At 61.7% G+C, this 20,500-nt stretch overlaps 1 protein-coding gene across 2 annotated transcripts in view; it reads right to left on the bottom strand.

The window, feature by feature from the left end:
- Positions 1 to 20,500, bottom strand: part of MYO7A (myosin VIIA) — an 82,970-nt gene that overhangs the window by 28,415 nt on the left and 34,055 nt on the right. For both annotated transcript variants that reach the window (XM_045577413.1, XM_036428526.2), the window contains exons 13-27: positions 20,096 to 20,306; positions 19,445 to 19,580; positions 15,878 to 15,984; positions 11,456 to 11,593; positions 9,691 to 9,849; positions 8,666 to 8,758; positions 6,578 to 6,672; positions 5,378 to 5,462; positions 4,642 to 4,860; positions 4,172 to 4,279; positions 2,949 to 3,158; positions 2,398 to 2,601; positions 1,993 to 2,169; positions 1,413 to 1,502; positions 42 to 169 (exon numbers count right to left, since the gene is read on the bottom strand). In XM_045577413.1, the coding sequence (XP_045433369.1) occupies positions 42 to 169; positions 1,413 to 1,502; positions 1,993 to 2,169; positions 2,398 to 2,601; positions 2,949 to 3,158; positions 4,172 to 4,279; positions 4,642 to 4,860; positions 5,378 to 5,462; positions 6,578 to 6,672; positions 8,666 to 8,758; positions 9,691 to 9,849; positions 11,456 to 11,593; positions 15,878 to 15,984; positions 19,445 to 19,580; positions 20,096 to 20,306 (2,160 nt within the window). The remainder of the gene's footprint in view (positions 1 to 41; positions 170 to 1,412; positions 1,503 to 1,992; positions 2,170 to 2,397; positions 2,602 to 2,948; positions 3,159 to 4,171; positions 4,280 to 4,641; positions 4,861 to 5,377; positions 5,463 to 6,577; positions 6,673 to 8,665; positions 8,759 to 9,690; positions 9,850 to 11,455; positions 11,594 to 15,877; positions 15,985 to 19,444; positions 19,581 to 20,095; positions 20,307 to 20,500) is intronic.

Below are 20,500 nucleotides of genomic sequence, written 5' to 3'. Positions count from 1 at the left end.
CAGCCGCGCCTCCCCGCCCCCTGCCCCGGGCGGGCGCTGACCGGAGTGCGGGGCGCAGGATGCCGTTGCCGATGATGAAGTGCAGCTTCTCCAGGTTGGAGGTGGGCCGGTCCTCCAGCATGCTGTTGCCCTGCACCGTGGACTCCCCGTCGTGCAGCCTCTTGGTCACCTGGGCCACAGGGAGGAGTGAGGGACCTCCCTCCTGCCCGAGTCTGCCCACTCCCCTCGCCCCCCAAGAGCAGAATCCTGGGAGTGGCCCGAAGAGCTGGCTCCACCAGTCAGGCCCCCATCCTGCCCACCCCACCCCGTGCGGAACAGACGCTGGCTCCATGCCCAGCCCACCAGGCCCGCTGGCACCCACTTCTGGCGTTAAGGCTCCTCTGCAGCCTCCCTGCCTGACACCCCCCTTCCCCGGCCCCCTGCCAGTCAGGTCAGGGATCTGCTCCTCCAACTCTTGGCAGGACCCCCCTCTCTCCGGGGCTCCCCAGAGCATCCCCCAGTCCCAAGTCCCAGTCACCATCCCTGTCACCACGGCCCTGGCCCCTCTGAGTGAGTCCTGCCAGCCTGGGCCCTCCTCCCTGGTCTCACCCAGCCCAGGGCACCAGCCCTGCCCCTGCCCGGCTGGGGGTGAGAGAGAGCTGAGCAGTGAGCATGCGCCCTCCCGACGGAGTGGGGGTGGGGGGGTCCTCACAGCTCCTGAGCACCCACAGCTGTCGCCTTGCACTGGCCCTCCCGGGGACCCCCAGAATGGGTGTCTCGGTTACCCATGGGCAAAGGGGGGTTTGGCTCTAGGGCTCCGGGACTGTGAGGCTGGGTCTGAGCCTCAGAGGGGGACCAGGACGAGGCCGGAGGCAGAGGCAGCTGGAAGCCCCGAGGAGGAGCCTGGAGGCTGTGGAGGGGTCCCACGAGGCTCCGGGAGGAGGTCCCCCCACAGGCAGCGAGGAGGAGGGGGATGTTAGGGAGACGCACTGGTGTGTGCAGCTTTGGGGCCCGGGTAGCCAGCCCCGCGCTGTAAACGCCTGTTTGTCCCGTCTGCCCTCCCAGGCTGGACTGCCCGGAGCACAGGGCAGCGAGGGCTCTCAGACAAGGAAAGGCGACTGAACCAACGAGCTCAGGCGAATCGATAGCGTTGGTGCCCGAGGCACTCATCCCACAGCAAGGTCCTCAGAACAAACCCGTGGCGGGCACGTCCTCCCTCCCCAGCTGCCTCTCCAGCCCTCCCAGGCCTTCAGGTCCCCGCGTCTGGGAAGCCCTCCCCGACCTGGCCCAGCCTGACCTCGCCGCCCTCCGCCATCTCCCGGATCGCCCCCCGCGCTGTCCTGTCGCCTGCCCTCCCAGCGCCCTGAGCTCCAGCAGCCTCACTCCTGCTCCCATCCCAGCGGCCCCCGAAGGCAGCCCGGGTCTGCGCCAACCTCCTCGGTCAGCTTCGACTTCTTCTTCAGGGTCAAGTGCACCAGCTTGTGCCTCATGCTGCTCTTCTTCTGCCCCTCGGGGAGCTGGGCCTGCAGGGCAACGGGGGCCAGGGGTCAGGGCCAAGCGAGTGGGCCAAAGTAATGACCAGTGCAGCTGACCATGGGGCTGTGGCTGGAGGAGTGTCTCACCTGCACACGAATGCGTATGAGGCAAACCCCACGCTGACACCTCCACCCTCACCCCCACACGGCCCCTACCAGCGCCAGACGGGAAACTGAGGCTGGGAAAGTGTAGTGACCCGCCCAGCGGCCCTCGGTGAGTCTCCGTGGCGCCAGGCCCAGCTATGGAGGCCGGCTGCTCCGCCACGTGGCCTCACTCACGCGTGGTCAACGCCTGAAGCTTACAACACACCCCGACACGTGTTCCCAGACAGAGGAGAGCTTGGGTCCGGGAGGTGAGGCGGAGGCGAGTGTTAGGACCCTCCTCTGCTGAGGGCCCTGCGGCGTGGGAGCCCGGACATTCCTGCCCACTGACCGGCTGGGAGGGGGGGGGACATCGGCTGAGGGTCCCGGGCCTCACCTCGCCCTCGCCCTGCAGCGCCTGCAGCTCCCTCTTGTAGGTCTTCTTGCCGAGGGTCTCGTAGATCTTGGTCATCACGGGGATCTTCTCGCTGCCGTCGCTCATGGCCGTGTGGTACTTGGGCTCGGGGAGGTCGCCCATGAAGCGGAGGATGGTGATCCACACGGCCAGGGCCGCCTGGGGAGGGCCGCGGCGTCAGAGAGCCCGGGGCAGGGCGTCACTGCGACCAGCGGCGTCCCCGGGGGCGGGGGAGAGAAGCCCACGGAGGCCCCTGTGCTGAGGGCATTCGACGTCCCTAGCATCTTGCCCAGGAGGCCTGGCCCCAGGCTGGCAGCGGGGAAAGCCGGCCCTGGCCCCCGCCCCCAGGGACCTGCTCTGGGCCCCCGGAGCGCCCGCCGCCCTCACCAGCTGGTCACCCTCATCCTCGTGGTACAGCAGGGGCTGCTTGAGCGGCCGCCGGGTGTAGGTGTGGGTGGTGGTGCCCTGGAAGTAGGTGGCGGAGAACTTGGCGAACTTGTACTCGGAGAGGTCCTCCTCGTCCTCGTCGGGCAGGGGCAGGGCCGCGTCCAGGTCCTCCTCCACCATCTCCCGCCGCCCGCGCTCCAGGTCCTGCGGAGGCGAGAGGGTCCCTGCTGTGCGGGCGGACGCAGCAGCCCCCCGCCTGCCCCGGGGGGGGGGGGGGGGCGCGGTGCCGTCCTGTCCACGACTCGGAAGCTGGCGCCTGGGGAGACCTCAATGCACGAGTGAATACAAGTGTGTGCGTGGCCCTGGAGAGGGACAGAGCCTGAGCCGACGTGGCAGGCTGGCGGCCGGACAGGGCCCGGGCCCCACGGCCCCCACCCCGGTCCTCGCCGCTGCCCTCTGCTCAGAGGGGACCAGGTGGTCTTCAGCGCAGGGGGCAGGGGCGCAGTCACCCCCTGGAGGCCCGCCGCCAGCCCCTGTCCCCGGCCTCGTACCTCAAAGCCACTGGGGGCCTGGCCCTCCTGGCCCGGCAGGCCGCCCAAGGTCCCCAGGAAGCCGAACATCTTGTCCACCATGTCCGAGTGGTTGACGGGCTCGTGGCGGGCCCGCTCCATCTGCTCCAGGAGCTCCTTCTTCCTCCGCGCCGCCTCCTTCTCCTTCAGCTCCCGCTCGGCGTCCTCGCGGGCCAGCTGGGCCAGGCGCTCCTGGGGGGAGGGGAGGGGGTGATGCAGCGGAGACAGCTTCCGCAACAAACTCTCCCTGGGGAGCCCCAGGGCCCCTGCAGCACCCAGGCCACACTCCCGCCTCCCCCCGGGCCTCCTGGCCACCGGGAGGGACCGGCCTCGGGCTCCCCCACCCGGGGCCCCGCTCCCCTCAGCCCTCGGAGCTGTGCAGACAGGAGCCCAGACAGGAAGGCCACCTGCCTCCGGGGCTCGGCTGGAGCACCGCCCCCAGGAAGCCCGCTCAGGCCTCCCCAGCTGGAGGGGACCCCGCCACCTGCCACCCGAAACCCCATTGCGGTGGCTCCAGGCTGTGGACCAGCGCCGTCCACAGCAAGATCGCGGGAGCCATGCACAGAGCAGCTACACTTAACACAGTCTTGGGAAACGCGTGAAACCAACCTCAATCATATCTTTTATTTAACCCAGTCTTTCCAAAACACCATCTCAACGTGTAATATTTTAAGAATAGTACCGATGCCGAAACCGGTTTGGCTCACTGGACAGAGCGTCAGCCTGCAGACTGAAAGGTGCCGGGTTCGATTCCGGTCAAGGGCATGTACCTTGGTTGTGGGCACATCCCCAGTAGGGGTTGTGCAGGAGGCAGCTGATCGATGTTTCTCTCTCATTAGTATTTCTCTCTATCCCTCTCCCTTCCTCTCTGTAAAAAAAAAATCAATAAAATATATTTTTTAGAATAAAAAATAATAATAAATAAACAAATAAAAATAGTACCGAGATCGTTTATAGCCCTATTTTTTTCCTCACTGCCTTCAAAACCCCGCGTGCATCTTATGCTCAGGGTGCCGTGTCATTTCAAAAGCTCGGTCACCACACGGGGCTGGTGGCCCATGCTGGGTGCTGTCTCCCAGCTGGGAAAGGTGCCCCTGAGGGCACGGAGCCGCACGCTCGGGAGCCCGCCACCTCCGTCCTGGGCCGGGTTCGCCCAGAGCACCCGCGGGAACAGACAGCGGAGCGCTGGGCCGGGCCCCGCTCACCTGGTGCTTGCGCTCGGCCTCCTCCTTGGCCTTCTTGGCGCTCATCTCCTTCCGCAGCTTCTCCTCCTCCGCCAGCCGCATCTTCTCCGCCTCCAGACGCCGCCGGTACTGCGGCAGGGAGGGCCCCGGTTACCGGCCCCACCTCACCTGACTGAGCTCCGGGCCTGGGAGCGGCTTTGCCAAAGCATTTGGCAGATGGGGAAACGGACGGAGGCATCTGGGAAATTCCCCAGGTCCCTAGACCGGGGGGGGGGGGGGGGGGGGGGGGGGGGGGGGGTGGGGGAGGGTAGGTTTGACCCCACGGATCCCCAAACCAGGTTCTCCAGCACCTCCCGAAGGTTTACCCGGGGCCGGGAGAATGAAGGAGCGCGAGGGGTCCGGTCTCTGTGTTGTCATTCCCCAGGGAGACACAGCCCCAGGCCTCAGCCAACAAGCGGAGTGGTGTGTCCCCGCACGGGCGGGAGGCTCACCTCGGCCCGGAGGCGCCGGTGCAGCCGGCGGGCGATCATGCCGCGGGCGTAGGCCTGCACGGTGAGCACGGCCCACAGGCGGTGGCGGAAGGCCCTGCGCACCAGGTAGGCCCGGCAGCGCGCCTGGAACTGGATGATGCGCCGGCGGGCCAGGCGGTACTGCTGGTGCAGCTTCCGGGAGCGGTGCAGCGCCTGCAGCCGCAGGAAGCCCAGCCGCATCTGCAAGCACAGCCCGGCTCAGAGCCCGGACCCCGGGGGGACGGCCCTGCCCTGGCCCCTCTCCCACTGCACGCACACGCCCCAAAGCAACACCCTGGCCTCCCTGGACTGGGGCTCCCAGAGGGCTCTGCCTCCTCTCAGGCGGAGTTTCCCAGCAGTGTCCTTGGCTCCCCATCCGCAGACCAGGAGCTGCTCTCCTTCCTGTCTGCCCCGCAGCCCCACCTCAGGCTGCAGCCCCGTTGCTCCCCTGAGGTCAGGGGGACGCACCTGCTCGGGCCCCCTCGGAGGTGTCTAATGACCTAGTGCTCACTCTCATGGGAACATTCCAGAAGAAAAGCCTAAACATCGCTGATCCAGTGGGAAAAGGCACCAGGACCAGCCTTGGGCTCCGGGCTGGAGAAATGGCAGGGGCAGCGGGGGCAGTGGCAGGAGGCCACGGGTCCGGGCACAGGTGTATCCTGCAGCCCAGCGGGTTCAAAGGCCTGGGGGCCCGGAGCAGCCCCCTGGGGAGGCTCACCAGCCCGTAGTTCCTCCTGCAGTTATGGCCGCGCCAGTGCCTCTGGATCAGGGTGGCGGCATTCTTCAGCTTCAGGAAGTTGGACCTGAAACAGCAGGAGATCCTCAGAGCGGAGGCGTGGTGCCCAGAGGCAGAGGGTGCAGAAGGGGTTTGGAATCAGGACCGCAGGGCTAGTCCCAGCTCTGTGCCTCCTGAATACATGACCCCGGGGCAACAGGGTCTCTCCTCTCTGCCTCAACTTCCTCATCTGTGAAGTGGGTAGAATGATACCTGCCCGGCCTGCTCACAGGCTTGTCACAGGAGCCCAATAAGGAGGTTTTCCAAATGTGTTTATTGAATAAATAAATGTATGAATAATAAGTAAGTGATATTAAAGATTGGAGTATTTGAACAGTGTGAACATCACTCACTACTATCAAATTTCCCCATTTTATAGATGACTGAGACTCAGTGAGGTTGGAGTACAGTCCACATTGTCTGACTGGGTGAGCGCCATGCTGTCCCCTGCACGCTCTAGACGGCTTCTCCAGGGTGACAGTCACCTAGGACCTGATGGAGGACAAAGAGGCCACACATCAAACAGCAGGTGTCTGCTGATCGTGGAAATAAATATAGGAGGAGGGAACATTAATACCGCCATGTGTGAGCGAGCCAGCAGGCCAATGCCTAGAGGCACACAGAGCAAGTGAGCAACTGAGGAAGGAAACAGAGATGGGTGGGCAGACATTAGGTGAGCAGGCGGTGGGTGGGTGGGTGGATGGAGAAGAGGGAGTGACCAGATGGACTGCAAAAGGGGCAGGCTGTGGGGTTTGTGTGAAGCCTGAATTGCACTCCAGAGTCCGTCCTGCTGGTTTGTGGATTGTCACAGCTATTCATGTCCCTTATTTGGAATAAGGAACACACTTGGGTAATTTATAAAACTTGTAATTTATAAAAATCTCAAATTTTCTCTTTGAGAAATTTCACCAGGCCTTTGAGACCACAGAGTGTCCAAATGTGTGTGCCCCCTGAATCCACATGTGTGTGCCTGTGTAAACCATGTGCCTGTGTGTTCACCCATGTGCCAGGCATGTATGCTCTCATTTCTATGTGTGCACCTGGGTGTGCATGCTTAGTTTTAGTGCTCCGGTTACAGGAAAAGAGGTGAGCGAAGTGTGTGTGTGGGGGCTCTCGTGGGGAGCAGCTGGTCCCGGCACGTACCTGTCTTTGAATCCCCGGATGACCTTCTGGAGGAGGATGACTCTGTCGGTAATGGCCTTGTCCCGCTCCACCTCCAGCTGCATGTCGTGGTGGTCCTAGGGGCAGAGCTCCTGAGCAGCGCCCCCCCCCCCCCGTGAATCCACGTGAAGCCCCTCACTTCCTTCTCTTGGATTCCAGGCCCCCAGCCCCGCTCTGCTCCCTGGGGCCGCCTCTCACAGCCCAGGACAGAGAGGGGTGCGTGAGGCTGTTTTTTTACCCAGAGCTCTGAGTGGGACAAACGGAGCAGGAGGAGCCCAGTGCGACTAGTGGGGTCAGAGGGTGCGTCCCTATGGCCTTTCCTGCCCACGCCGTGCCTTCCCAGATGTCTCTGTCACAGCAGCCTCTGACCCGGGCCGGGCCACCCTCTAGGGATCTTGGCAGCAGCCTCCTAACCAGTCTCCTGGCCCCTGTCGCTCCCCTCGGCCCTCCCTAAGCAGGGCCCCTCCTAAAACAGCTGTCAGGTGATCTTACAGTGATGCCCATGGATACCAGGGACAAGCCTGGTCCCCCCTGGCACCCAGGCCCCGCCAAGTTCTCCAGGCCTGACCTCTCCTCCCCCCACACCCCCACCCTTCACTCTGGTGAGACAAAAACCTCCTCATTCACTCAACGCCTTTAAAATGAGCGTCTCCACTGCCGGCACCGTGCTGGGTGCTGGAGCGGGTCCTCAGGGAGCCAGGCGGACGGGGCCCGGCCCTGGGTCTCCGTGGGGGAGCCACACCCACCAGTTAGTCACAGACCACAGCTCCGGGGGCGAGAGCTCAGCACAGAGGAGCTGCTCGGCCATGCCTTTCTGAATGAATGAATGAATGAATGAATGAGCGACTGGGAAGTGGACACTGAGACTGGAAACCACTCCTGTTTTCTGAGGAGCCCAGAGAGGTGAGGCCGGGACAGCCATGGTCCTCAGAGCTGCCTGGCTCGGTGCCACCGGGCCGCGTGCCCTCCCTCCCTTACCTACACGGCCGGGCATCAGACCAACCCTGGCCGGAAGCCCAGGGCCTGACCCCGGGCATCTCACTTCTTCTCTCCGAGCCTCTGAAATGGGCACCATGATCCTACCCCACTGGCTGCTGTGACGGCTAAATAAGATCATGGACGAAAAGCCCCACCGGAGTCGGGGCAGGTGAGGGGTGCAGGGCCGGTGCACACATTTTTCCAACGAGGAAATGAAGGCTCGGGACCCTGAGGCCAGGAAGGAATCGCACTGGAGCCGGGGGCTCCCTCCAGCTCCGCTGGCTCCTTCCTTCCCTCCGCCCGGACCTCCCGCACGGCCCAGGCCCCGCCCGGCTCCAGAGGAAGGAGCCTTGCCCTGTGGCCTCAGATTGGATCGCCAGAAAGCGAACGGAAATGGAAATGAGGAAGCCGGCGCGCTGGGAGCTCACACTGTCCCTGCAGCTGCGGCCCCACCACCCCCAACACCCAGCAAGCTCTGCTCCAAGGCCAGGACGCCCCACGACCCAGCTTCCTGCTCCCAGCCCTGCCCCCTCCCCCACGGCCGGGCTCTGGTCCCTGCCCTGGCTGCAGGGGGAGCCAGAGAGCTCCAGGTTTGCGCTCAGGGAGGGGAGGAACTAGGCACACCAGAGAGTGAGGGGGTGGCACCCTGCAGAGCCTGGGTGAGCCCTGCCTGGCAGGCAACCACAGAAGAGGACCTCCAGATACACTGGAGAAATCCCCCCCAGGCACGTCCTATTTAAGGGAAAATGAGGCTCAGTGAGGGCCAGGGGCTGCCCAGAGGCCCAGGGAAGACAGCTGCCGGTCAGCACTGAACCCATGAGCCCACTCTGGTCTTCCCACCAGGCTCAGTGCTCTGCCCCCAAGCCCAGGGCACAGCTGGCTCAATACCAGCTGCCCCGCTCCTACCAAGAAGGCCTCATTGCCCGCCCACAGGCCCACCCGTCCCGTCACAGACAGCAGGATGGGAGGATGCACAGGCCCAGCCCTGACCCATCTGATGCCGGCTTCTCCATAGAGGCCCCCCTGGTGCCCGTTCCCACGGCGACAGGAGGCCACAGCCCCCAAGGCCCTGGGGCTGAGAGCCTCACTCACCTTCAGGAAGATCTTGGTTTTGCCAATCTGCCAGTCGTCGTGCGTGCCCAGCACCGCCTCCGCCATGCGCTGGCAGGTCCCCCGAAGGTCGTCCTGGGGGCAGGGGCGCACCGGGGAATGGGCCGCGGGAAAGGCCGCCTCCACGTCCTCCGAGGCCGGGAGGCAGGGCTCCTGCTCCCGCTCTGCCCCAACTCCCTGTGGGCCCCACGCCGGCCCTGCCTGCTCTGACCCCACTTGTCTCCGAAGCTCCGCGGGCGACTGCAGGACCCTCTCCCCCCTCCACCTGGCTGGAGTGGCTCCGTGGTTCTCACCTTCCTTTCATACAGCTCCTCAAGCTGTGGTGACCCCCATGGTCTCAGGCTCTACAGCAGCGGTTCTCAACCCGTCCTGACCCACAGGTTGAGAACCGCTAGATATTTATTTACATTACGATTCCTAACCGTAGCAACATTACAGTTATGAAGTAGCAATGGAAGTAATGTTATGGTTGGGGGTCACCACAACATGAGGAGCTGTATTAAAGAGTTTTAGCATTAGGAAGGTTGAGAACCACTGGCCTGGCTGGAGTGGCCCAGTGGCTGAGCCTCGACCCATGAACCAAGACGTCGCCGGTTCGATTCCCGGTCAGGGCACATGCCAGGGTGGTGGGGCGTGCAGGAGGCAGACGATCAATGATTCTCTCTCATCACTGATATTTCTATCCCTCGATCCCTCTCCCTTTCTCTCTCTAAAATAACTAAATAAAGTCAGTAAAAAAAAAAAAAAAAAAAGTATTTAAAAAATCACTACCCTCTTGCCCACTTGGTAGCCCTGATCTCATCCATTACGCCTGCCTGTGAGGTCCACGTCCACCAAGCATGGCCATCGAAGCCTCATGCACTTCACGATGCCCCCCCCGCCCCCCCCCCTTTCCCCAGCCACCCCTCAGGGGGCCGGCGGGCCTCCGCCCAGCACGCTGTCTCAGGGGGAGAGGGGCCCTGCCCCGCCCGGCTGGGCCTGCCCCTGCCGCCCGGCCGGCGCTGCACCTGCTTGTAGGCGGGCTTCACGCCGGGCAGCAGCACGCGGTAGCGCTCCACGAACTCCACGAAGCTGTAGCGGATGGGGTAGCCGGCGCGGCGGATGCGGATGGTCTCCATCATCCCCGAGTACCGCAGCTGGCGCACGCACAGGTGCCGGTCGAACAGCTGCCGGAGCCGCGGCGTCAGGGTGGGCGGCTCCCGGTGCAGGCCGACCCTGCTCCGGTCCCCAGCCCCAGACACGGCCGCACGCACAGGAGGAGCAGAGGGGGCTGAGCCCGGGCCTGCCTTCAAACCCACAGGCAGCAAGAAACGGGATCCTGCCGGAACCGGTGTGGCTCAGTGGATAGAGTGTCGGCCTGGGGACTCAAGGGTCCCAGGTTCGATTCCGGTCAAGGGTATGTGCCTCGGTTGCGGGCACATCCCCAGTGGGGGGTGTGCAGAAGGCAGCTAGTCGATGTTTCTCTCTCATCGATGTTTCTGACTCTCTATCCCTCTCTCTTCCTCTCTGTTAAAAAAAAAAAAATCAATAAAAAAGATGGTGGGATCTCATTTCTTTCTTTAAAGGAAAAAAAAAAAAAGAAAGAAAGAAATGGGATCCCCCCCGGGGGCGAGCTGGTGCTCGGGGGCGTAGAGGAGAGATGGCTTAACCCCCGGGGACACCCGGAGAGGCTGCATGGAGGAGGCAGCCTTCGCTCGGAGCCTGGAGAACGCGGGAGGGGCAGGGCCAGCCTGTGCGGGCAGGACGTGGCGGGGCTTCACAGGGCCCGTGGCTGTGAGGGTGCGAGGTACTGGCACCGTCCCAGGGGGCCCTTCCTCTCACGGCCATTGCAGGTGGGTCCTTATTTAGACCACTTTCTGGCGCTGACAGGGAAGTAAGTGCCTTAAGAAAGACATGCCCGTGTTTCCCCGAAAATAAGACATCCTCCGAAAATAAGACCTAGCGCATGGAAAGATAAGACATCCCTTGAAAATAAGACCTAGCGCAACTTTGGGAGAAAAAGTTAATACAAGACACTGTCTTATTTTCGGGGAAACAGGATATTTGTCTCATGGGCACCAAGTTGTTTTTGTGACGGCAGCACCGGCCTGGGGCTCCTGATGGGGCTGAGCAGGCCCCCGGGGGCCTGGCTGGGGGCAGCAGCAGCGAGCGGTTAGGTGTGCGTGGGACACCCCTGTCTCTCCCTGAGTGCGGGGGCCTGGGCAGGGGGGCGGGGGCAGGAGGGCAGAGGGCAGTGAGGATGTCCCGCCGTCACCGTCCGGGCCACAGATGCTGAGGTCGGGGCCCAGAGAAGGTCCCTGGGCATCTGAGAGCAGGAGCGATGGCACCCAGCTGCCCGGCAGGGCCCTGGCCCCCTTCCCCCTGCTTTGGGCGGGGAGCCCGCACCCTGCAGACCGGCCCCGAGCCCCAGGGGGACCGGTCAGCGCTCCGGGAAATGCGTCCGGGCAGGGGGCAGGGCCAGCACGTGTGCGGCCGGCCGGCCGCCTTCCTTCCGCCACCTGTTTCCTCTCCCTCCGGCCACTTTCCCTGGCCCGGGGGTGCCCCCACCTCCTGCCCCAGCACCCCACCCCAGCCGCTCGGAGGAGCATGTGGGGAACACACACCCAGAGCCCTGGGCGGACAGGGGCGCCCGTGAGGGTGTGGGCTCTGCAGCCACAAGCGCCTTTGCCTCCCTGGGCCTCAGCCCCCCATCGCCCAGTCCCCCCACGCCCAGCCCCTCCACCGCCCCACCCGGCTGGGTCCAGGCGGCCCCCGCCCCCCAGGGCCGCTCACCATGGGCTTCTTGAACTCGTTGGGCTTGATGCAGCGCACGAAGAAGGGCTGGCAGGCCCCCAGCGTGCGCATCAGCAGCTCCAGCGACCGCTTGAACTGGCTGCTGAGCGTGGGCGAGCGCTTCCTGGTCTCCGCGCCCTGCGGAGGGACACAGCGAGGGGAGGGGCTGACCCGTGTCCGCCAGCGCTCCCGGAGGGAAGGGGAGGGAGGGGAGGGGAGGGGAGGGCAGGGCAGGGGAGGGGAGGGGAGGGCAGGGGAAGGGGGAGGGCAGGGCAGGGGAGGGGAGGGGAGGGGAGGGGAGGGAGAAGGGAAGGGAAGCGAGAAGGGAAGGGAAGCGAAAAGGGAAGGGAAGGGACTGTGGGAGGTCAGTGGGCTCAGGGCCGGTGGGAGGACAGCCCGGCGAAGCAGGCTGCCCAGGGAACTTGGGGTTTCCCTGTGACCTGTCTGGTCTGGTCTGGAGCTTGGACCCAGGGGTGGCCCCTCCAGGGAGCCTGCTGGGACTGAGCCGGGAGGAGCCCTGGGGTGCTGGAGGATTCTAGGCCGGTCACAGCCCCCCTCTGTCTCCAATCTCCTCTCCAGGAATACACGAGTGGCCAAACGTGCTCCCTCCGAGCATCGGGGAGGGGAAGGGTCATTCCCAGAGACGGGTGAGAGGACCTGCACTCAGACCCTGGCCCCATGTGTGACCTCGAGCAGGTCACTGAACTGCGCTGAGCCTCCCTCTCTGTCGGGCTGCCAGGCTGCCATGGGAGTGGGCACAGTGGGCATGAACAGCAGCCTGGGAGCCTGGAATGGACAGAGCGGGGATGGGGTGGGGGTGGGGGTCCTGTCTGTGCCCTCCCCTCCTTTGGGATTAGCGGCTCAGCAGCTGGCTGGCTGAGCAGGCCCGGGCCAGCCTCCTAAGAAGGCGCCCAGCTGGCCTCCCACTGCGTGGCCCGAGGCCCACGGCTCTGGGCTCCACCAGCCAGTTTCTCTGGGGAGCCCACAGGGACCCCTGCACCTCCCTGCCCTGGGGGAGCCCCTCTCCGAATATGGTGAAATGGTGGGGAGGCCGGACAGCAAACAGACAGGAAGCGGACCGTCTCAGACTGATACCCAGACACTGGCCATAGAACCCAGATTCTATTCCAAAGCATTTCGATGTTATTGTTTTGCTGGCAACTTCTGTTGGGTGAGGATTTCTCACGAATGAATTTGATTGTCGCTGTAAGGTTTTATGCTACACGCGAGACATAAATGTAGCTGATCTCCTCAGCGCCCCAAACCCGGGGTGCAGGCGCGGACATGTGAGGTGTGGGTGGGAGGCAGAGGGTTCAACCCACTGACCGTGAGCCCCAGACTGAACCGAACCTGCCGAGAAACAGCAAACACTTGCTGGTCTGAAATGTGCAGTGTTTTCCGTTTTCCTTTTGTTTGGAGCATATCCTAAGGTTTGCCAAGGGAAGCTGGGAGTGTTTGGGGGGCGGGGCAGGGGGGTGAGGGTGAATGTCAGGCTGGCTGCCCCCAATCCTGGCCCAGCAGCAGCACTGGGCCGGGGAGCTGTCCAGGTTGGGCTGTGCCCGGCCTGTGTGGGAGCCCTGCCCTAAGCACACGCAGCACAGACTCAGACACTCATACACAGTGTGCACAGACACACAGCATACATAACACAGCTCACAGAACACACACAGCATTCACAACACACAGCTCACAGAACACAGCACAGACACAGACACTCATACACAGTGTGCACAGACACACAGCATATACAACACAGCTCACAGAACACACACAACACACAGCTCACAAAACACACACAGCATTCACAACACACAGCTCACAAAACACACACAGCATTCACAACACACAGCTCACAGAACACACAGCACATGCACACAACTCACAGAACACACACAGCATTCACAACACACAGCTCACAGAACACACACACAGCACACAACACACAGCTCACAGAACACACATCACAGACTCAGACACGCATACACAGTGTACGCAGAACACAACCTCTCCTGCTGGGAGGTTGCAGGCAGGAGACCCGCCAGCACAGCGTGAACAGAGCATCCTGTGGACTCAGGGCCCCGGGGCATGTGACTGGGGTTAGACATGAATGTGGGTGCTCAGCGGACCTCCCCGCAGCAATGGCTGGCGGGGGGGCCCCGGGCCGGGCCATCCTGGGGAGGAGACACAGAAGCAGGCTGGGCGTCCAGGGGCGCGGCCTCACAGGACATGCGTTCAGATCGCTGGACAAGGCGTCTGGGGCCTCCGTCCCGAGAGAGCCCTGCCGCCAGCACACCGAGTGGGACAAACCCACTTCCCACTCCACCCAGCCGGCTCCCGGGTGTGGTGACAGAGCCGCGGCGTTCCCAGCGGGTACAGAGCACTTTCCTTCTCCGGGGGCGCCGCTCACGGGGTCCGCATCGTGCAGGGAGAAGAGCGGGGACCTGGACGGCCCCACTCGCCCTCACTGGGCTGTGACCCTGGACCAGCCGCTGAACCAGACCTGGATCAAACCCCTCGTGTGTCCCAAGCTGTGTGAGCGCAAGCAAGCAGCTAGGCCTCCCGGGGCCCCAGGGGGGCAATTGTGATGTGGGGTGAGAGGAGGAGGGGTGGGAGGAAAAGACGGGGTTCAGTGGCAGGCCAGGACCAGAAGGAGTGGGTGGACTGGCCAGGGTGGGCTGAGAGGAAAGAATGGGAAGGACGAGAGGAAAGAATCCAGGAGAGCCTCAGGCCCGCCTGTCCATCATGTGACCTGTGACCGGTGGATTCTGGGTGGGAGTGCTGGGAGCTGGCGCCTCAGGAGTCTGGGCTCCCTCCTGGTGGCCCTGCATTCGCCCTGTTACCTGACTGAGCCACAATGGGGGTGGGCTCAGGCTGCTCCAGGGCCAGAGGACAGGCCCCCTGCCCGCTCTGCAGCGGTGGCTTTCACCCATCAGTTTCAGAACTCTGAGAGGCCCTGGGCAGCAGGGGGCGCCATACCTCCGGGAAGGAAGAGCGACTCAGCATTTAGACCGAGCGTGGGAAGACATCAGGATTAGACCAAGAGGAGACTGAGGGTCAGAAGAGCAAAGGGAGAAGGGGAAAAATCGGGACTTTTTTTTAAAACGCCGCGGGACATGGGAAACATTGTTAGAAAGCGGGACGATCTGGTCACCTTAATCTACGGCCAGCTCCCCAGGATGCTGACTTGGGGTGGGTCACACCCCATCTCTGAGCTTTCTATCTGCAAAATGCTGAAACCACCACCTGCCCCTCCTGCCGCTCCAGGCCACCGAGGACCTGGCCACCGAGTGCAGGGCCTGGGGGGGAGCTGCCTTGATGCCTCGAAGAGGCTGGAGGGGGAGGGGGACACAGGACTTGGGAGACTCGGTTTGGTCTCGGATCTGCCCTGGCTCTCGGGGCAGCTGGGCAAGTCTTGCCTCTTTTCCTAGGACTCAGTTTCCTTCCTTGAGAAACTGAGATGTCTGTAGTACACACACTCAAAAACCAAAACCAAAACCACTCCACAAACCACTCCACAAAAAGCACACGCAGAAAACCAAGAAAGGAAAAGGAAAGCCAGGCCTTTCCCCAAACCCTGGTGCCTCGGGGACCACGGACACAGCCCGGGCCCAGGGGCAGCCGTGGCCTCGGGGGCTGTTACCTTCGCGGAAGCCGCTGGCTGGCGGAGGGTGCCCGATGAGTAACCACAGAGAAACTACAGCAGGAACCACAGTGCGGGGCCAGATGGGCGAGGGGCAAGGAGAACGGGGTGGGTCAGAGAGCCGAGGGCAAAACCCACCAGGGAGAGAGGAGGACCCTCGGGGCAGAGGTCTGGGCTCCTTGGGGCTGGGGACACCTGAGGCACCTGGACGGGCACCGAGGGGGCAGCGGTGCTGCCTGCCCTGCGAGCTGCTCTGTGCCCCACCCCCCCAAGAAGCCACCGGACAGGAGGAAACATGAAACCAAAGGCCTGGGATCCTGCAGGGAGAAGCCCACTGGCCTCCCACGCCAGGGACAAAGGGAGACGGAGGTGGGAAATTCTCCAGGGCAGGTGCCATTTTTGCCATTTCGACCCTTTGTGCCATTCCCCTGAATGCCCACACCTACCTATGACCTTCAGGCCGGACCTGCGCCCTGTGAGCAGTGGGAGGTCCAGTGGGGGGGACCCCCATGGTAAACCGAGTCCTGATCAGGCTCTGCTCTGTGACCTCTCACGTGACCCTTCTCTGGGCCTTGCACCCTCCATACCCCTCCCCCCTCCCCCAGTCAGTATAGGAAGACCAGATGGGAGGGTCTTGGAGGGCCCCCAACCCCTTCTACAAGCACAGGACACTGCAGCTGGGACGCTCTGACGCTGTTGGACATGGGTGCCTGGACACCGGCCTGGGGACCCTTTCCGCCCCCCCCCCCCCCCCCCCACTGGAAGCCCTGCCCCGACGTTACCATGGCGACGTCGGCCTGGAAGATCTGCTTGATGAACTTGTTCCTGGAGGAGTGGACCAGCTGGATGATGTCTCCGTGCAGGGTGTCCCGGTTCTTCTCCAGGAAGCCTGGGCAGCGGCAAAGAGTGGTCACGCCTCACCGTCCCCCGCTGCCTACCACCCCAAAGGCAAGGCCAGAGGATCCTCAAAGCTCACCCAGTCCACCCACGCCCACGTTACAGGGGGGACACCAAGGCCTGGAGGGGACAGCTGCTGGCCCAAGGTCACAGAGAGAGCGAGGGCGGAGCCTGAGCCGGAGCGCCATCGCCCCAGCCACACCGCCCGCTTCAGGCCTGTCAGAGGTCTGTCCCCTTCCTGAGCGAACGCCAAGGCCTAAAAGGCCAGCCTTAGGCTTTTACACAAAGGCGTCCGAAGCACTGGATAAGTGTCCACCTGGGAGAGACTCTGTGTGGATCCGGTACCGGCTAATAGTACAGAAATTAACTCAGCATAGCCTGAGGTTGTCAAAGCCCCCTCCCAGCTCCGATGCTCACGGCTACCCCGCACCCAGGAGGTGTGAGACAGGCAGGAATTCCTTCTCATCCCACCAGAGAGGGAAGTGATGTTCAGAGAAGCTAAGCAAGGTGCCGAACACCACACCGCAAGTCATGGGCAGAGTTAAGACTCAAACTCAGACCACCGTGCAGGCCAAGGAGGCTTCCCTGCACCACACAGACCCCCCTGCCTGCTGTTCCCAGTTATTGGGGAGTTAGGACCTGGCTAATGGGAGTGGGGTGCTGGGGGGCAGGAGGCAGGAGCCCAGGCTGAGGAGGAGGGACACTGCAGAGAGGCAGCACCCTCTCCCCGCAGGACTCCGGCTGCGCGGGCTGGGGATGGCACGGAGACCAGTGCTGGGCTGCCCTCCGGGCATCTGAGCAGGAGCACTGGGCAGTGGAAGGGTGGGCTGGGGGCGGGGCATGGATTGTAGGACTCTAACTAAAGCACTGTGACCCTGGGAGCATTCCCTCTGGGCCTCAGCTTCCTCGTCTGTCAGACTGGGAAAGACAGTACTCAAAGGCTCTGGCTTCTCTTAGACCACCTGGCACCATCCGTGCCATAAAAGAAACGCCAGATTAAACAGGACTTCGAGAGCCAGAAAATGCTGGCAGAATTGCTTAAAGCGGTTCAAACCGGGTTAGTGATCTTAGGCAATTTACCATTTTTTGATAAATGGATAACTTTCACTCTCTGGACCTCAAATTGCACATCCACAGAAGGAGATGGCCCTCGTGATCCCCCCAGATGCAGCCTTCTATAATCCTGTAACTTCCTGTAACGTTCCCCTGGTCTTCACGTCGGCATCCTCAGCAATAGCAGGGGGCCTGGCGCCTAACAGAAGCTCAGCGAATGCTGGTGGCCCTGAACTGAAAAACACAGCCCTCTGTCACTCCCAACAACAGACCCAAGTGGTGCTGGCTTCCTTCCCTCTAACACAACGTTTTTCAACCGCTGTTCCGCGGCACACTAGTGTGCCGCGAGATGTTGCCTGGTGTGCCGTAGGTGCAGACAAGACAAGGATTTTATAATTTTTCACTATTTTGTTTACTTAATATTTCATAATAAAGTAATTATAAAATACTTTCTTTGTGTTTATTTGATTCCTATTCAAGAGAATTACTTTATATATAGTCAATATAGGCACAGAGTTAAATTTTTTAACATTTTCTAATGGTGGTGTGCCTCGTGATTTTTTTCATGAAACAAGTGTGCCTTTGCCCAAAAAAGGTTGAAAAACACTGCTCTAACATTTCATATTCTGAGGAGGGCTGAGCAGCCTGGGGATTCCACCCCCGCAGCATGGCTCATGGCACACTCCACTGCCTCTGGGCCAGCTCCCCAAGGACGGCTAACCCGATGGCTATGCTTATTTGTTTTGAATTTCAATGGCTCGGACGGTGGGGGTGGGGGCGCCCTTTAGGGCTGAATGGCCGGAGCTCCATGTACACACATCCCACAGCTGAGACCCGTTCAAGGCCGGCCCTTTACAACGGGGTGGGCCAGGGCCCTCTGCAGGCTTCTGGCAGACCCTGTAAGAATTCCAAGTGGGGTACACCTGACTGCGTTCTGAACCTCTTCTTGACGTCTAGCTTGAAAACGAACCCGACTGCATGTCCCAGGAGGGAAGAAGAGCATCCCCTTCAAAGCTCACACGTGCCGAAACCGGTGTGGCTCAGTGGATAGGGCGTCGGTCTGCGGACTGAAAGGTCCCAGGTTCGATTCCGGTCAAGGGCATGTACCTTGGTTGCGGGCACATTCCCAGTCGGGGGTGTGCAAGAGGCAGCTGATCGATGTGTCTCTCTCATCCATGTTTCTAGCTCTCTATCCCTCTCCCTTCCTCTCTGTAAAAACTGAATAAAATATATTTAAAAAAACAACAACTCACAAGTGGTCTTTGGCTGAAAGAGTCTTGGTGGGCGAGTGGGCTGGTTCGAGGCCTGGCTTTGCATCCGATGGGCTATGTCTTGTAAGGACAGTGAACCCCCCTTATAAGCCTCCCGTTTCCCGTATGTACAGACAGCACTGAGCCCCAAAGAACTGAAAGCAGGGACTCAAATACTTGTCCACCACGTTCGCAGCAGCATTATTTGCAATAGCCACCGCATGGAGACGACGCAAATGTCCATCCACAGATGAAATGATAGCCAGAAAGGACACATCTCTAACAGCCATGGGCCTGGCCAACCTTATGCAAGTGAAGTAAGCCAGACACAAAAGGATAAGTATTGTAGGATTCCACTTCCATGAAGGACTTCAAACAGCCAAACGCGTAAGACAGACAGTAGGATCGAGGCTACCAGAGGCTGGAGGGAGGGGGAGGGGGAGTTAGTGTCAGGGGGTACAGAGCTCCTATTTGGGGTGATAAATAGGTCCTGGAAACGGATAGCGACGATGGCTGCACTATGTTGTGAACAACTTAATGCCACTGAATCATAGACTAAAAGTTGTTAACATAGTAAACTTTATATTATACTAGAGGCCCTGTGCACGAAACTCATGCATGGAGGGGGGAGGGTCCCTCAGCCCAGCCTGCACCCTCTCACAATCCAGGCCCCATTGGAGGATGTCTGTGGGATCAGGCCTAAACCGACAGTCAGACATCCCTCTCACAATCCAAGACCACTGGCTCCTAACCACTCACCTGCCAGCCTGCCTGAGCGCCCCTAACCATTCTGCCTGCCAGCCTGCCTGATCACCCTACCCACCTCTGCCTGCCTGCCTGATCACCCCTAACCACCTCTGCTTTGGCCCCCACTGCTGAGGCTTTGTCTGGAATGACGACCAGAAGGTCATTTGGCTGTCTGGTCTAATTAGCATATTACACTTTTATTATTATAGATATTTTACTGCAGTACTTTGAAATCTCTAAAACAAGCAGACAAACAAAACCACTGACCCCACCGTTTCCACTCTGCATTCCAGGCCCTGGCGTGTCTCTCCGTCCTGGGCTGGAGAAGGGTGAGGGAGGGAGGGAGAGAGAGAGGGAGGGAGGGGCACAGACCAGGAGACAGCCCCGGCCGACCCGCGGTACCTTGAGTCTCATAGTAGACGACACCCGCAAAGTGGTTGATGCCGAACTGGGTGTCATGGTTGTTCTTGGGAGGAATGTAGTTGGCGTTGAGCTTGTGCTGTGAGTTCAACTTATGCAGCATGGTGGTGTCCGTGCCCTGTGGGGACCGAGGGCAGCGGTCGGGCCTCCCCCCCCCCACTCCCCCTCCCATCCACTCCCCCCACTCTCCACCAGGCCCCACTGCCTGTCCTGCCCCAGGTCACTGCACCCCCTCTTCTGTCTTTCTCAAGAGCTTTCCTCCCCTTATTTATAGCGCTCTGAGCCCCCACTTCCCCATCGGTTAAGTGGGTGAAGTGGATCAACACAACCACGATAGCACATTCCAGTTTAGAAAATTACTCCCGGGAGGAAGACCCTGGGCACAGTCCCGCCCCGCTCCGGGCCCTCGTCCGTGTCTGGAGCACCGAGTCTGCACGCTCAGGTCTTCGGCGTTTGGTGCAGCACCCAGTGGGTTGTGCTGATTTCCAAAGGCCAGGTGAATGCACGGGAACTGGCCCCGAGCCACCCTGAGAGCGGGTGACATTAGCCCCACTTTGCAGGCGAGCAAAGCGGAGCCTGGGTGTGGAGGATAGGACCCCCCCCCCCTCCCCGTCCCCCGCCCCGCCGGCCCACCTTGGGGAACTTGCTCTCCTCGTCGATGAGGGAGATGATGTTCATGGGCTTGTTGGCGATCATGTCCAAGGCGTCCTGGTTGTCGGTGAACTCGATGTGCAGCCAGTCGATGCTCTCCAGGTCGTACTCCTCCTGCTCCAGCTTGAACACGTGCCTCACGAAGAACTGCTGCAGGTGCTCGTTGGCGAAGTTGATGCAGAGCTGCTCGAAGCTGGGCAGGGCGTGCACGGGGACACGGGGACAGGGGGTGCCGTTCAGGGCCTGTGCCACCACCTGGGGGCCAAGGTCTGCCTCCGCGTCTGTGGGGGGCCGGCACTGTCACACACACACACACACACACACACACACCCCATGTGCAGGACAGGACACCAAGGACCGGCGAGAGCAAAGCACCCCCCTCCCCGG

This window comes from Pipistrellus kuhlii, unplaced genomic scaffold (assembly GCF_014108245.1).
Source record: "Pipistrellus kuhlii isolate mPipKuh1 unplaced genomic scaffold, mPipKuh1.p scaffold_m20_p_9, whole genome shotgun sequence".
Taxonomy (NCBI): domain Eukaryota; kingdom Metazoa; phylum Chordata; class Mammalia; order Chiroptera; family Vespertilionidae; genus Pipistrellus; species Pipistrellus kuhlii.
This window is presented reverse-complemented; position numbering and strand designations above follow the sequence as displayed.